This window comes from Neofelis nebulosa, chromosome 16, assembly GCF_028018385.1.
Source record: "Neofelis nebulosa isolate mNeoNeb1 chromosome 16, mNeoNeb1.pri, whole genome shotgun sequence".
NCBI classification, from domain to species: domain Eukaryota; kingdom Metazoa; phylum Chordata; class Mammalia; order Carnivora; family Felidae; genus Neofelis; species Neofelis nebulosa.
In genome coordinates, this window is record NC_080797.1 from 55977067 (window position 1) to 55993810 (window position 16744).

Consider the following 16744-nt stretch of genomic DNA (forward strand, 5'->3'; position numbering starts at 1 on the left):
TCAGATGTTATCTCCCTACCTACCCCAGTACTTTCAGATGCATGTTTTGCCTTACAGAGTTGTAAGTAAAAACACACAGACCAAAGATGGCAAAAATGGATCTTCCTTTCTCTTACCCACTCTGCACCTTTGGGCCAATGAGTAACCTAACACAAATTTCCGTGCACCTTAACAGCCTGTGGGTACAAACAAGCACTTATTACCTAATTTAGGCTCTCAACTACTATAAAATCCTGCCCACAGATCTCTAACCCCTCCTCCTACTCCTCCATATTTCTGGCTTTCTAGAGGATATCTTGTTACTCAACCAGGTAATAGTCTCTGCTCAGCAGTACCTCAATCTTAATTTCACCAATCCTCATCAGAAGACTTAAGACAGCCTTGAGCATAAAGCCCTGCAGGGAGGACCCACCATCCAGTACACCACCAATGTAGCAAAGCCTTCCCAATAAGTACCAAAACTACCTAGATGCAATACTCTGACAAACACGCTTAATCCTAGCTGTGGCCAGTTTCTCTCTGAGGCCTGAAATGCCCACTTCTCTCAGTCGCCAGGATCTGTTGCTATTGCTCTTTGGACACCATCCAAAATGTATGTTCCCTCCTCTTTTCCCTCTTTCTAATGAAACCTCTGAATATACCCTCTAATTCTGAAGGCAGGGGAAAAAAAAAAAAAAAAACAATAAACACGCTCCACCTCTTCTTCTAACATTCTCATCCATCTCTGTGCCATAACTGAAATCTAGCTCTCTCTCCTGAATGCCATGACCTCTTCCCAAAATCCTAGGTGTTGCTCATCCTTCTCCATTCCTTCCAATGTCATCGTTGTCCTGTGCCTTTATATAAAACTCATGTGTCTTGGCTCTCTAGTTATACCATCCTCTGGTTCACTTCTCTGTTTTCTTATTCGTTGCCTGAACCTCGGTCTTGCTATCACCATGATGTAACAACCACCCAACACCCAGCTCCTCAGTTCTTGATCTCAAATACAAACGCCTTTCCCTTCCACTCACTTTAGCCATCCACTTCCATGGCCACACCCAGCCCTTATCATCCCCAGGAATTGCTCCATCTCCCAAATCCTGAATATCTACTTTCTGACCCAAACCTTCTATCTATCCAGCTTATCCTCAGTATCAGCTCTCTGAATCTCATCAGTAACACCACTCTTGACATCCCTACATTCTCCATTAACTTGTTTTTTCTTCCTACTCAGCCTAGACTCCATCCATCAACCACTATCTCTACTCTTCTCATACCTCCAACAGGTATGAAACAAATCTGAAATTTTTATTCAGATTACTAGTATCTGACTAGTAAAATCTCTAACCCTGAATCAAACTGCCTCTGTTCCTATAACCAGGTTGCTAATTAAATATGGGGAAAAACCTGGGGCACCTGGGCGGCTCAGTCAGTTAAGCACCCGACTTTGGCTCAGTTTTGTGAGTTCGAGCCTGCTGTTGGCCTCAGATCCTCTGCCTCCCTCTCTCTGCCCCTCCCCTGTTACGTCCTCTCTCTCCCATCCAAGTACTAACAAGGCCCGACTCTGCTTAGCTTCCAAGATCAGACAAGATCAGGTGCATTCAGGGTGGTATGGCTATAGACATGCTCTCTCTCAAAAATAAATGAAAACACCTAAAATAAATAAATAAAAATATATTTTAAAAATTTTAAGATAGAGAAAAATCACACATCCATAGACTGTACCCATAAAACACTTGCCTCCTATGTTAACTGGGCTCTCATCATTGTCTACCAACTTTACGGGTTCCTAGTCACAATACTTTCCTATTTCCTACAATGGTTATCTTAAGTCTTCTCTGCTATCTCTATCCTCACATTTACTACAGTCTCTTCAAACTATCATATTCCCCAACTCTCAGCAGACTATTATATTTTACTATACTCAGGGGATAAAAAGACATCACATGGAATTACTTCAACTTCCTGCCACCTCTGTTACAAGCATCCTTGTGCACAGTAAAGAGCACAGGCTCTAAGGCTAAATCCCTGGATTAGAATCCAGACTCTGCCACTTACTAGAGATGTGATCCTGGGCAAGTTGCTTAGCCTCTCAGTGCCTCTGTTCCTCACTGTACCCTCTGAAGCCCCTTTCAAGCAGCAATCAAAATCACACCATTTATCTCTTCTCTGAAGTGTTTCCTATACCTCCTTGGTTCACAGCATTGTTGTGAGAATTAGTTAACACAGAGTGCTTGTTAACTGTGCCTGGCACATAGGAAGCCCCCAATATATGTTAATCATCTGTTACCATCATTATCAGCATCTGCAACTATCCTTACCTCCAGAAATAACACAAGAGGCATTCTCCTGTTCTACTATAAATCCTTCACCAGCTTTCTGGTCACCATTCCTTCAAGGGATTTGAACATCAATCATCCCCATTTCCTTGCACGTAGTGTATAAACATGCTTATTTCTCACCCATCTTAAAAAATAACCTCCCACAAACCCATATCCCTGTCCAGATACTTCTTCTTACCTCAACCCTATCTCTAACCACCCTTTGTAATCAAGATTTTTAGTTGTCCACATTACCTGTCTCCATTTCTCCAATATCTATTAGTCATCATCCCACTTCAGTTTGGGTTCAGAATTCAATGCTCTACCAAAATGGCTTTTGCTAAGGCAATGGTCCTCAAAAGGGGCAATCATGCACCCCAAACTGTGTCCCCAAAGGACATTTGGCAGTGTCAGACATTCTGATTGTCACAACTGGGGGCTGCTCCTGGAGTCTCGTGGTAGAAGCCAGGGATGCTGCTAAACATCCTGCAACAAAAAGGGCAACCCTCCATACCAATGACTTCTCCAACCCAAATGTCAGTAGTCCCAAGGTTGAGACACCCTGTGCTAAGGTAATTTAGAGCCTCCATATTGCTAAATACGAGTGCTATCTATATGCACTCTGTATGACTTGGCCTGGCTTGAGCACTTGACACCACTAGCTTCTCCCTCTTTAAAATCCATGCTTCCTTTGGGTTCCACCAACACCTCACTGGCCATTTCGTCTCTATTTCAGGATCCTCTTCTATGATCTCTTAAGTATTAGTATTTCTCAGGGTCCTATCCTAGGCTCTTCTCTCTATATATACTGTCTCCCCAAACCATTAAAATCAACTGAGGCTCTTATTAAATGGCCACGCCGAACAGATTTCACTGTTTTGGAATAGAACCCAGCATCCTTGTGTTTAAAAAAAACATCCTTGCTAATTCTAATATAGAGCTTGGATGGTGAAGAACTACTCTAGACAGTCTTACTATATCCACTCAGCACTTTAATTACCATTTAAATATTAGTGGCTCATTAATCTCAAATCTGTACCTATAATAGATTCATTCATTTAGCCAATATTCATTGAGTTACCTACTCTGTGCCTGACACTGTTCTAAGCACTGGGGTAGAACAGTCAACAACAGACAAGGTTCCCTACTCTCCTGGAGCTTATATTCTAATGAAGAGAGAAACTGACAACCACAAAAAGATCATTTCAAATAATGATAGATACTGTGATGACATTATAAGAGGTGATAGGAGTCACTGAGGAGAGGCAGTATTTTAGATAGAAGGCCAGGGAGGAGGGTGGAATCTGACCCAACATTGCAATGAAAAGGAATCAGCCATCTGAATATTTGAGGAAGGTGAATCCAAAATAAAGCATATAAAGATACTACAGCAAAAGCATATTGGTACCATGAAGAATTAAAACCAATGTGGTTAAAGCAAGGTTAGTATGGATAAATGTTACACAATAAGGTTGGAGAGGGAGACAGAGGCCAGTTCATAAGCATTCCGCAAGTCAGGGTAAGGAATTTATAGCCTACATGTAACAAAAGTCAATGGGGCACCTGGCTGGCTCAGTCATTAGAGCACGTGACTCTCAATCTCAGGGTCATAAGTTTAAGCCCCACGTTGGGTATGCAACTTCCCTAAAATAAAAATAAAAGTCATTTAAAGCCTTTAAAAAGGCATGACATAGTCTGATTCACATCTTTACGGTATCATTTGGCTACTATGGGAAAAACAGACTTTACAGGAAAAAGAATGTATAGGAGGAGAGAAAGTGATTTGGAAAGGGAATCAAAAGTTCTGTTTAGTCCCATCAGAGTTACGAAAACAGAAAAGAAAGGAAAAGAAAAAAGTTCTGTTCAGTACATCTTTTTTTTTTCAACTTTTTTTTTTTTTTTTTTGGGACAGAGAGAGATGTAGCATGAACGGGGGAGGGGCAGGGAGAGAGGGAGACACAGAATCGGAAACAGGCTCCAGGCTCCGAGCCGTCCATCAGCCCAGAGCCTGACGCGGGGCTCGAACTCACGGACCGCCAGATCGTGACCTGGCTGAAGTCGGACGCTTAACCGACTGCGCCACCCAGGCGCCCCCAGTACATCTTAATAAAAAGGTCAAGTTAGGAAGCTGAATATAATCCAGAGTGAAGCAAGGCAAGAGGTCAAGACTAGAGGCTTAAATTTGGTAACCATCAGTGTATTAGACGGTATTTAAAGCCACAGCCTGAATGAGTTCTTCCAGGATGAAAATGAGTGTAAGTTGAAAAGGAAAAGGTGATTCAGAACAAGCTCTGAGAAACCTCCTACATCTGAAGGTCAGGCAGAGAAGCAGCAAAGGAAGAAGTCAGTACAGAAAAAAAAAAAAATCAGCATGCATAATGTTGAATGCCAACTTTCTAAGCTGCAGATTTGCACAACCCAGCTACCTACTCATTTCCCCTAATCTTGCTCCCAAACCTGTTCCTTTCCCAGTGTTTTCTATTTAAATGAATAGCACATCTACCCAATCACCAGGCTAGAAACCTGACTTCTCTCCCCATAATTTCTGACATCCAGCCAAATCCTGTTCAGTGTCCCTCCCTCATTTCTCAAATCAATTTAGTTATCTCCTCCTTGTCCAGTCACTATCTGAGCTCAGACCAATATCATCTCTCACCTGGCTTACCATTCTGTCTCCAGTCCAGCCTCTCCACAAGGCAGCCATCATCATCTTTCAGTTGATGCCACTCAGGTCAGGCTACTGCCCTGGTTAAAATCTTTTAATGACTCCCTATTTGGAGGCAGGGGAAAAATGAAATGCAAGAAGGACCTTCTCACCAAGCATGTTTACCTCTCCAGTCTTACCTTTTGCAGGGTCATCCTTGAACTCCTCCCTCTAACCACAATGTACTATATACAATTCTCAAATGCAGAGCCTGTTCTTCACTCTCTTAACTCCTGGTTTGTTCATGTCATTAGTTTTCTGCTGGGAATACCTTTCCTCACCCAGCCTTCTTACATAGCCAACTCCTACTCTTCCCTCAAGACTTACCAAGCCTTCTCGACTGTACATGACTGGATCATGTCCTTCCAACCAGCCTTCAAAGTACCTTGTACTTAATTCTTATTGGAGTACTTGTCAGACTGTATATTGTCTCTTTGCTTGAGGCGCAACATATCTAGCATCTGGTGCAATGCCTTACCCTTGATAAGTGTAGGAGAAATAGTTCTTTAATGAATGCCAAGTAACATACCCAGCACACTGGTATCTTCACCCTGGCTTGTCATCAAATCCTTACTCTTCCTACATAACCGTTAGACTTCCACATTCCCAGCATCTAGAACGCTGCCCTAAATAAATGGCTCACAGCTGTAAACTACCATTAAAGTGACTGTATCAAAACCATCTGGTGAGCCTGATATAGATTCCTAGGTCTAGCTCCCCACACTTAACAAGTTTTGACCAAGTAGACCTGGGGTGAGGCCTAGAAATCTAATCTTGATAACCTCCTCGGGTAATTCTGACATGCAGTCATTCTTGCAAATTACTACTCTAAACAGAGCAGGAGCTCAGTATTGTTAAAAGTAACATTTTAAGTTAATGAAACAGAATGAATTTCCTAATTCTTTAGGGTTACAGTCTGCTGTAACTGAATCCTGAGTGTGATAGAACAATGCACTAATGTACAAAAGTCCACAAAACAAGCAGCCTTTATTGCAGTAATACAAAACACTTTCCATTTTGGCAATATTTTACAACGCACTTAGCTTCAAGGGTTGGAAAGGAGAGGTGGAAAACTAAATGGGGAAATTTCAATGGACATTTCTAAAAGAAAAACTGTCCCAGCCCTCCCACCCAAATAAAAATCCAAATGTCACTTAATTTCACTACCCAAGAAGAGGCCACGAGGAAAGCAGCAGGCAAAACTCTGGCAATTTCACTATGGATCATGTCAGAGACAAAGGAACATTCAAAACAGTCATCAGTATGGTCGGTTGCGCTGATCATTTCTGTAGTCGTTTCTAGGAATGAAAAATAAAGAGCCAGACTAAATTCTAATTTTCTACCAAGGGGGAGCATCAGACACTTCCTCAGGGTGCTGGTGACTGGCATCAGCTTGACAATTTCTGTAAGAATGACACCATACCTAATTTATTTCTCCACTCCTAGAAGTGCTTAATAAACATCTAATTTATCAGCTTTAAGACCCACAAAGTTCCTGGAAGATTTTGCTATCACTGAGTCTTAAAAACTTTCCATCTACAGTAAGGACTCTAAACCGCTGTCAAGCACTCTTAACAGACGAGTGGCATAACAGAAAAAGGAAAGCACACATTTTCATGTAAGAATTCTGGGTCTGCCACTTACTATGTGACCTTGGAAAAGTTACACAACGTTTCCTACTTCACAAAATGGGAAATACATCTACCTCATGGAGCTGAGGACTAAACTAAAGAATAGAAAGACGCTTCCACAGGATTTGCTATACAGTAAGACATGTTCAAAAGATAATTACTATTATCTAACAATTATATAGCACTTACTGTGGGCCAGGAACTGTCATTACATGATCTAATACAACTCCATGAAGGAGGTATTACTGGCCCCATTTTATAGATGGGAATCCTAATGCTCCAAAGGGTTAAGTAACTTGCCTAACATCACACAGCTAGTAAGTGGTGAAGCCAGAATTCGAAACCAGAGACTTCTTATCTCTGAACTTCATGCTCTTAACCATATGCTATACTAATTCTCACTACCCTATACTGCATCTGGCATACAGATGCTTAGTATAATAATCGAAGTTGTTTTTCATCAACTTTTCTGCCTCTACACCATTCATGTGCACAACACACTCCCATCAGTACCATCAGGAATTTTCATCTGGAAAAGGGATTACCAGACTCTCCAGAGAAACAACTACAGGGTGGCAGGTGTCACATGTGATCTCAGAAAATGCCCCTATGAAAGGTGTGCTCCCCTCACTTAACATTAAGAACCTCTCATTTACATACAGTTTCAAATTACCTCTCAATCTCAATTAACTTTAGCCATGAGAAAGAATACCACAGCCATATACACACTCTCATACAAATATAGATTTATGAAACAATTTCCAAAACAAAATGAGTTTTAGAAATTTCTAAGCAGGAAAACTAAATGAATCTTCTCCATCCTAATTGAGAGTTTCCAATGAAAAATTCAAGTTCCAAACAACTGGACATTAAGAAAATGTGACAAAAAGGGCTCGGATCCTAAACCCTAGGAGCAGTAAAATAAAAAGATTAACAAGTACATTGTAATACTCACCTTCCTCCCATTTTGCCTCCATAGCCACCTCGGTCTCCTCCATAGCCACCACCACTCCTGTCTCCTCCATAGCCTCCACTTCGGTCTCCACCATAGCCACCACCGCCACGGTCTCCTCCATAGCCCCCCCCACTTCGATCTCCTCCATAGCCGCCTCGGTCTCCACCATAGCCGCCTCGGTCTCCACCATAGCCACCTCGGTCTCCGCCGTAGCCACCTCCTCGGTCTCCTCCATAGCCTCCGCCTCGGTCTCCCCCATAGCCTCCGCCTCGGTCTCCATAGCCGCCGCCTCGGTCCCCACCATAACCGCCGCCTCGGTCCCCACCATAGCCGCCCCCACTTCTGTCTCCACCATAGCCACCCCCACTTCTATCTCCTCCGTAGCCGCCGCCACCACTTCTGTCTCCTCCATAGCCACCTCCACTTCTGTCTGCACCATAGCCGCCTCGGTCTCCACCTCTTCCCCCACGACCTCTATAGCCCCTCTCTCCACCATAGCCTCTTCCTCGGAAATCTGCAAGGTAAAAATGCAAATCAGCAAGGCCAGCAGAATAATGTAAAGCACGCTTAATGCTAGTCAGAAGATAAATGCCATGGAATTGCTGTTAAAAAGCTGACCCACCTCCTCCTGAGGGACGAGAATCCTCTGGTCTGGGCTCATTACACTGGTTGCAGGAATTCCTTCGAGCAAAGTTCATATTTCCACATGATCTGAGAAAGGAGGAAAATAAAAATGTTCAATAGTTTCCAATTGATTCTGAACCCCCTCTTGCATCCTCTGACCCCAATCCCAACCCTATTACTGACAAAATAAATGAGATACTTACGGATTAGGGCAAACCCAGTCCCCACTTTTGGGGTCTCCACCTCTCCCCTGAAAGCCTCCACGACCTCTGTATCCTCCACGGCCTGGGGGAAAGAGTAGGGGAGAAAAACTAGCAGTAAACATTAATGAAACAGAGGAAAAGCCAGAGCAAGTACCCATCAATAACTGGGCGGCCACCCCCAAAATGAACCCCTTATGGTAGGACCCTGATTCTTTTCATTTGAGGCTTTACTTAGTAAATCCAAGAAATGTGGGAAAAGACCGCAAGCACATAATACAGTGCATTATTTAATGCACTAAAAAATTTCAAAGTCCACTTTCTATAATACCCTCCTTAGTCTGAGAATCTCAGTGATAAAGGCAGAGAAAACATATTCCAAATTTAAGAAATTAAACACAATAGAAATGAATTAAGATGACGGCAACTGAGGTCACGATCTCGCGGTCCGTGAGTTCGAGCCCCGCATCAGGCTCTGGGCTGATGGCTCAGAGCCTGGAGCCTGTTTCCGACTCTGTGTCTCCCTCTCTCTCTGCCCCTCCCCCGTTCATGCTCTGTCTCTCTCTGTCCCAAAAATAAATAAAAAACGTTGGAAAAAAAAATTTAAAAAAAAAAAAAAAAAAAAAAAAAAAAAAAAAAAAAAGATGACGGCAACTGTATCAGGGAATTTATAAACTGGTCAGATTACCTAATTAAGTATCATTTAAGCAACTGTCTCCTGATCTCCAGGTGAATAAAAAACTGCTACACAGCTTTCCAAAGGGATTTCTAGAACCTTCTTTCAACTACTTTCTTAGCTATTATGACACCTTATTTACCCAATCTCCTTTCAGTACCCACTCTCACTTTAAGATATAAGGAAAAAGATGGAGTGCCTGGGTGGCTCAGTTGGAGTGTCCAAGTCCTCATTTCAGCTCAGGTCATGATCCCAGGGTCGTGGGATTGAGCCCTGTGCTGAGCATGAAGCGAGCCTGTTTGGGATTCTCTCTCTCTCTCCCCTTCTCCCGTGTGCCAGCGCCCTCTCTAATAAATAAAAATTTCTTTTAAAAGAATTAAAATCTAAGGGGTGCCTGGGTGGGTCAGTTGGCTAAATGTCCGACTTGGGCTCAGATCATGATCTCACAGCTCATGGGTTCAAACCTCACGACGGGCTCTGTGCTGGGAGCTTGGAGGCTGAAGCTGTGTCTCTCTCTCTCTCTGCCCCTCCCCCGCTTGTGCGCGCGCGCTCTCTCTCTCTCTCTCTCTCTCTCAAAAATAAATATGTAAAAAAATAATAATTGGGGCGCCTGGGTGGCGCAGTCGGTTAAGCGTCCGACTTCAGCCAGGTCACGATCTGGCGGTCCGTGAGTTCGAGCCCCGCGTCGGGCTCTGGGCTGATGGCTCGGAGCCTGGAGCCTGTTTCCGATTCTGTGTCTCCCTCTCTCTGCCCCTCCCCCGTTCATGCTCTGTCTCTCTCTGTCCCAAAAATAAATAAAAAACATTAAAAAAAAAATTAAAAAAAAAAAATAAAAATAAAAAATAAAAAAATAATAATTAAAAACTAAAATAAAATTTTTAAAAATTAAAAAAAAAAAAAAAGATTTAAGTAAAAAAACTTAGGGAGAGAAAGAAGTAGTAATTCACACAATAGAGACAGACCATGGACTCAAATTCAAACCCTCTGTACAATATCCAGGCCTGTGAGCAACAAGTATCTTACCTCGCCGCCCACCTCCACTTCCACCTCCTCTCATGAATTCAGGTCTTCTGGTAGCAAAGGACACTTTAATGATGTTGCCATGGAATTCTTTTCCTAAGAAAAAAGAATATAATTTTAAAGAAGTGCTACTCCACATCTTACCTCTCAACAAAAATATAAAACTGTCTTGGAAACTTTTAGTTTCAGAGTAATAACAGACATATCCTCACAGAAATTCAAACACACTAGTATTCCAAAGAATCAAGGTAACAGTGTTAAAACATGATTATCATCTACTGAATAGAGCAGATCTATCACTGGGACCCAGTTACTTTTTACTGAGTAAAAAACCCACATCTAATATTTTTTTTATGGAAAGAGACAAATGCAAAACCATGTGTGTAGTATGCTACCACTTCTTTTTTTTTTTAATTTTTTTTTTTTTACATTTATTCATTTTTGAGAGACAGAGACAGAGCACAAGCGGGGGAGGGGCAGAGAGAGAGGGAGACACAGAATCTGAAGCAGGCTCCAGGCTCTGAGCTATCAGCACAGAGCCCGATGCAGGGCTCGAACTCACAAATCATGGGATCATGACCTGAGCCGAAGTCAGATGCTCAACTGACTGAGCCACACAGGCGTCCCAACTACCACTTCTACTTTTTAAAGGGAATTAGTGTGTGGGTGTGCACATATACATGTGTACACATACCTTTACAAGTACACATACGCTATATATTCACTGCCTATTATGCTTCACTCTCAGCAGGGGAAAGATCACTGGGGATCAAAGGTGGAAAGAAAGCTCATTTTTCACTATACACTTCTGGTACAGTTTGAAACTTTTTTACCATATGCAAGAATTAGCTTTAAAAATAATACATGCAAAAAACTGCATACATATGTAATTACATACATGCACACATAACATATATTCTGCAGCCTCACAGCCTTAGAGACAGGAATTAATCTTTTTATTTTGTATTAAACAAGAGAACTGACATATAAGGAAAAGGTACCCAAGGATTTTATAAAATGGTCAGAATTGCAGGAGCCTTAGCTCCCTGACCAAAGCACTCATCATTGTGGCTGGCAACTTTTCACAGTACCAGACAGTATAACATAAGAAGCCACTCACAGATCAGTATTTTCACAGCTGTAGAATGAATGACCTGAACTATGGAGTTAGGTTTAAGAGGCTCATATGCCCTGTGGGCAACAGGCACAATAATTTTTGAATATGTATGAGCAAAAGAGATTGCTTTTTAATTCACCAAAACTATGGCAAACACAGAAAAGTGAGGAAAAATGGACCTAGCCTTCAATAGCAAGGTGCTAGTCCTGACAGATTAATGCAAAGAGGTAAACAATATTAAGGTGAGGACAGATAGAGAATCCAATCTCATTTTTGAAGAGGAAATGCAATTATGTTTTTGAAAGACACAGGTACAATAATCTCAGAAGTGGAAGGGACCTCAGGTGTCTGTCAATCTAATTAGCACGGTTAAGTCCTTTAGAGACAGTGGAGCCAGACTGCCTCAGTTTGAATCCTGACTCTGTCAATTATGCTATGATCCTGGAAATTATAGAGCTTCTTTGTGCTTTAGTTTCCACATCTATAAAATAATAATAGAGGGTTTGTCTCATAGGGTTACTGTGAGGATCAAATTGAGGATCATGTAAAGCTTTTAGAATTATGCCTAGACTATAAACCACAGTTAACATGCAGTGTTACTTCTTATTAGGGTACAAAACAATGAATTTCTAATAACATGGGGAAATGACTATTAAAATGTTAAGTGAAAGAAGCATGAAACAAAACTACGTTTGGAATATAATGATAAACTATTTTTAAAATACATTTTAAGAGTGGAAGGAAATGTAAGTAAAAAATATTAGCCGGGGGTGCCTGGGTGGCTCAGTTGGTTAACCGTCCGATTTCGGCTGAGGTCACCATCTCACGGTTTGTGAGTTTGAGTCCCGTGTCAGGGGGGTGCTGACATCTGACATCTGACATCTCAGTCTGGAGCCTGCTTTGGATTCTGTGTCTCCCTCTCTCTCTGCCCCTCCCCTGCTCATGCTCTATCTCTGTCTCTCAAAAATAAATAAATGTTTTTAAAAATTTAAAAAAATATATACTATCAGGGCACCTGAGCATCTGACTTTGGCTCAGGTCATGTTCTCACATTTCATGAGTTCCAGCCCTGTGTCAGGCTCTGTGCTGACAGCTCAGAGCCTAGAGCTTGCTTTGGATTCTGTGTCTCCCTCTCTCTCTCTCTGTCCCTCTCCTGTTTGCTCTCTGTCTGCCCCCTCTAAAAAATAAACAAACATTAAAAAAAAAAATTCTTTTTTAAATATTATCAACGGTTATCTCTGAGTAGAAAGGACTGGATGCTTTACTGCTTTCTTCTACTTTCCCATAGTTTATTTTCAGGGGAAAAATGTCTTACCATTTCTTCCAAATATGTATTAACTTTATATTTGAAGGGAAATTAATCTAAATTTACAAAGAACAGATTTAAGCAGGCCAACCCTCTAAATCTCCATCAGAGTGGCTTCAAGCACGAGGCATGATAATAAGGAAATATTTGAGACAAAAAAGGAGAGAGCTCATCTGTCTCATTTCTAAAGGTATATAAAAACTCTGACCTGTTTAATAGAATACCCACAAAAGTAAACATGAAAATAACCAGTCTACCAGAATATAGTTTGACTTCAAGACTGGACAACATTTATCCAAACTGCATATTGAAACTGTATGAATGAGGTATATACCATCGAACCAGTCAATGGCTGCCTTAGCTGAAGGAGGGTCATCGAATGACACTGTTGCCTCTCCTTTGGGCTTCCCTGTGTCCTTGTCTGTATACAGATTTATCATTGGTTTTCCAGTCTTCTTATTTGTCTGAGAAACAAACAAGTTGGTATTAGTGTTTTAAGAAAAAGTGATCATAAACCAGATAAAGATTTTTTAAAAAGGAATTCACATATACATACTACAAATACTATGTACCTAATATAAAAACGAGGTTATCTATAGGTTCTGAAAAGGAAAATTCTCTTAAGATACATTAAGTAAAACCCAAGCTATGAAAACAATACATAATATACTGTTTTATCTATGTATAATTTCTTTAAACCCACACAAAAAAATGTAGATAATGCTTCAGGTAAATATATACCTTATAAAACATTTTTAAAAAGGTCAGAAAGAATGTACACCAGGCAAATTTAACAGACTGCCACTAATGTATACACACTGAAGCTGGCTGGGATGGGAGTGGAAGACAAAGAATGTTTACTCTTCAGAACTGTGTGAATGTTTTACATGTCATGAGTAAAAAATTTCTTAAGAAATTTTAACTCCCAAAGAAAGAAAAAACATGAGTATTACACAGAAACCAAACAAGAACAATTGCAAACTGATTTCAGGAAATTGCTACAATCTACTAACACTATTCTAACTGCTGCTTTCTAGTTGAAAACATGAAAATTACATGCATGAAACAAACAGTACACAAGACACAAGTAAACAATGAATAACATAGTTATGGAATAAAGCATTATATATTGGGCTAATGTACAGCTCAGTTCGCATATACTGGCATTTCAGAATCCATAAAATGTTCTCACAATCTCATTTCGTTCTCACAATTTTAGGACCTAGGCAGAGACTATTTTTAGAGCCCAAGATTGAAAGCTAAAGCTGTGGCAGGCTGTGGAAAGACAAACACAAGGAATAAAATTTTCATGTATTTAGCAAATTTAGCAAAAGGCCTACAGACATGGGTGATCATGTGTATAAGGGAATTTTAAGAAACAAACCTTACTGGATATGGGCTTACAACGTAATCTATGTATCTTAACTAGAATTTGTTAATAATTATGAGATTTTCAACATAAGCTATACTTTCTACTCACCTTAATAATTCCTATTTGCTTAAAGAACTCCCCTACTTGATCTGTAGACACACCCTCCCCAAGTCCTTGCACAAAGATTGTGTTGTTATCTGAATTATCAGATTCTGAATCTAAGGGGAAAAAAATTATGGTTAATTTTACATATCCTTGGTTTTACTGCATCCTGTTTAGTAATCAAGAGTAATAACTAATTGTCCAATATTCAACTGTTTCTATGACCAAAAGGAAAAAGAACCAATATACAAAAAAATCTTGTATCAACAGGCAAAGTGGTCACCAGTTTTTTGGTAGCAGGTCAATTCTTACAACTAAACTGCAGTTAAAGTGGATCAAGTCCACACTATGTGAAATACAGACCAATTAAGCAAGATCTTAGAAATCTTGCTCTTTAGATTCAGATACAGGGCTAAAGTTCATGAAGAGATGAAGAAAGTTAGTATAAATCAGCATTCCTTTCTTTGGAGAGCTTTAATTCTTTATAGCTAATCAATACTTGTAAGGCTCTCTAGTAGAAAATTCTCCAAATCTGACACTTTGGAGTTCCAAGCAAGGCAACCACAACTGCTGGTTTCTTGTCCATTGCAATAAACTTTGTAGATACCAGAGCATAAGGGCACCTTGACACACACCTTACCTTACACGCACACTTTTGGATTAATGCAACAAAGTAAGAAAGGAGTACAAAAATTCATCCATCAAGGGATAATTCAGAAATTGCCTTCCATATAAAATACTTTGGCATCTTAATAAAAATAAAAGTTCTGATTTCAATATATATTAAAAGTTTTTGCCTCCAATATATTTTTAATAACTAAATCATAACTCCCAAAAGGCTGCAGGTGGCCTTGAATTTCATTCAAAAATAAAAGCTACATGAAATGAGTGACTTCTGCCTAGAGTAAGACAATTCTCTCAGGTAGGAACTTCGGTTTCTTAAGCCCACTAGGCAGACTACCAATCCAATGCAGTATTTTCTTAAACATAGTTTTTCTACTTCTAATTCCCCAATGATACCAACTCTCTTGTCTGACATGTAGTATTTAAATAAATAATGTTAATTAGCAATAAAAAATCAAGTTTTTTCTTCACAAAAGAAAAAGCAGAATATGGGAAACCACAAACACAGCAATTTTCCCCAGCAAACTTTCCAATCAATTTCCCTGAAGTTTTCTTTCTGATGTATTTTTAGAAGTGAAGCTCCCCAATTCCGGAAGCACTGTCAAATTAAATCTTCCTCCTGTCTTAACTCCTCCAACTTTTTTTCGTTGAAAAATTGGAAAACTAACAGTCTCTTAATGGCAAAGTCACAAACTACCATAAACCTTACCAGCATCTGGTCTGGGTCCATAATCCCTGTGACCTAAGGGAAAAGAAAAGAAAAAGAAAAAAAAAGCTATTTAAAGCAACTCATTAGAAATCATGAAAAAATAGTAATAAAAACCAAGGCATGAAAAGTCAAAACTTCCAAAATCCTTGAAAGTCAACCATCACAGATTTACAAAGTAAATATATAAATTAAGTTTTATTAAGTTTAAGAAATCAAGATGAAAGTCACTATTTCCTTAAACTTGTCCCAGACAGTACCCGCCACTTTGGCATTATGCTAGTTATCACTTTTGTTAAGCTCTGGTTGTGAAGGCTGATTGGAAAACCCTAATAATTTAAAAACACCATGTCAGCTACCTTTATTAAAAAATGTATTGTCAAAATCCACTGAAAGTCTCATTCATTGGTCACCACAGACTCTTTCATGCAAATTCACTGCGTAGAAACCCACTGGACTGTTTGAGATCAACTCTGACTTTTTAATGTTTTCTTTGACATATATATATGTATATATATTTAATTTTTTTAAAGCACACAACACACACCAGCCTCAACAGAGTAAGAAAGGGCTTAGACTGCGTCTGCGGGATATTGGTGGCTTTTAGATTTATATAGCATTTCCACTGAAACATTTTGGGATACTCAGCACTTACCACCAAAATTTTTGAAGCCACCGCGGTCACCACCACTGCAGAGGAAAAATTGAAGAAATGATTTCTTCCTTAAGTCTCTAATGTGCTGAGCCCTGGGCTCAATCTACACTTAACTGTCATAAGTAGAGCGCCTAGGGAAACAGTAGCACCTCTAACTTTCCAGTAAATTCTATTTCATAGACTCCAAAATGTTTTCACCTAAGTGTTTTCCCAAGAATCTATTTCCACAAGGGTTCCTTTTCAAGTTTACTACAGAATGTATCTAATCTACTTTTAAAATCTTCCCAACCCCACGCCAAAGGGATTCTATTCATATCATAATTTAAATGCTGGAGGCACAGAATGAAGAATGATAAACTAGAGCAAACATCCTTTCCAAGGGGATATTTTTTAAAATATGAGAATAAAGGAAAAAGACTGGAAGAACAATATAAAGCTAGGTTAAGATTTTGATAGCAGAATAGGTGAGGTAAAAACTTTAGTATGTTCTACTGTGAAACCAAATTATGGGTTTTATGAGATTAAAAAAAGGTATAAATATACACAAAAGTGAGCCTGAAAGTAGTCTTAAAAAATCTCAAATCATTCAGAAATATGATAAAATGAGCACTAAAAGAAAGCATAACTTAAAACAGCCCTCCTATACCCAATATAATATACTAGATCTCCTCATATCAGAGCTACTGAGATTCATGCTGCCAAATGCTCTGTAACACCAACCAGTAGACCAGATCAGAGACAGAATGCAA

At 39.9% G+C, this 16744-nt stretch overlaps 1 protein-coding gene across 5 annotated transcripts in view; it reads right to left on the reverse strand.

The window, feature by feature from the left end:
• Nucleotides 1–5975: 5975 nt before the first annotated feature.
• The window catches only part of TAF15 (TATA-box binding protein associated factor 15), a 29311-nt gene continuing 18542 nt past the window's right edge, over nucleotides 5976–16744 (reverse strand). For 4 of the 5 annotated variants that reach the window (XM_058705937.1, XM_058705934.1, XM_058705933.1 and 1 more), the window contains 9 exons: nucleotides 15996–16030; nucleotides 15344–15376; nucleotides 14017–14126; nucleotides 12871–13000; nucleotides 10117–10209; nucleotides 8421–8502; nucleotides 8216–8304; nucleotides 7594–8107; nucleotides 5976–6305 (listed from right to left, as the gene is read on the reverse strand). In XM_058705937.1, coding sequence (XP_058561920.1) covers nucleotides 6266–6305; nucleotides 7594–8107; nucleotides 8216–8304; nucleotides 8421–8502; nucleotides 10117–10209; nucleotides 12871–13000; nucleotides 14017–14126; nucleotides 15344–15376; nucleotides 15996–16030 — 1126 coding nt within the window. In that variant the 3' untranslated portion in view covers nucleotides 5976–6265. The remainder of the gene's footprint in view (nucleotides 6306–7593; nucleotides 8108–8215; nucleotides 8305–8420; nucleotides 8503–10116; nucleotides 10210–12870; nucleotides 13001–14016; nucleotides 14127–15343; nucleotides 15377–15995; nucleotides 16031–16744) is intronic. The other variant, XM_058705936.1, reaches the window with a different exon arrangement.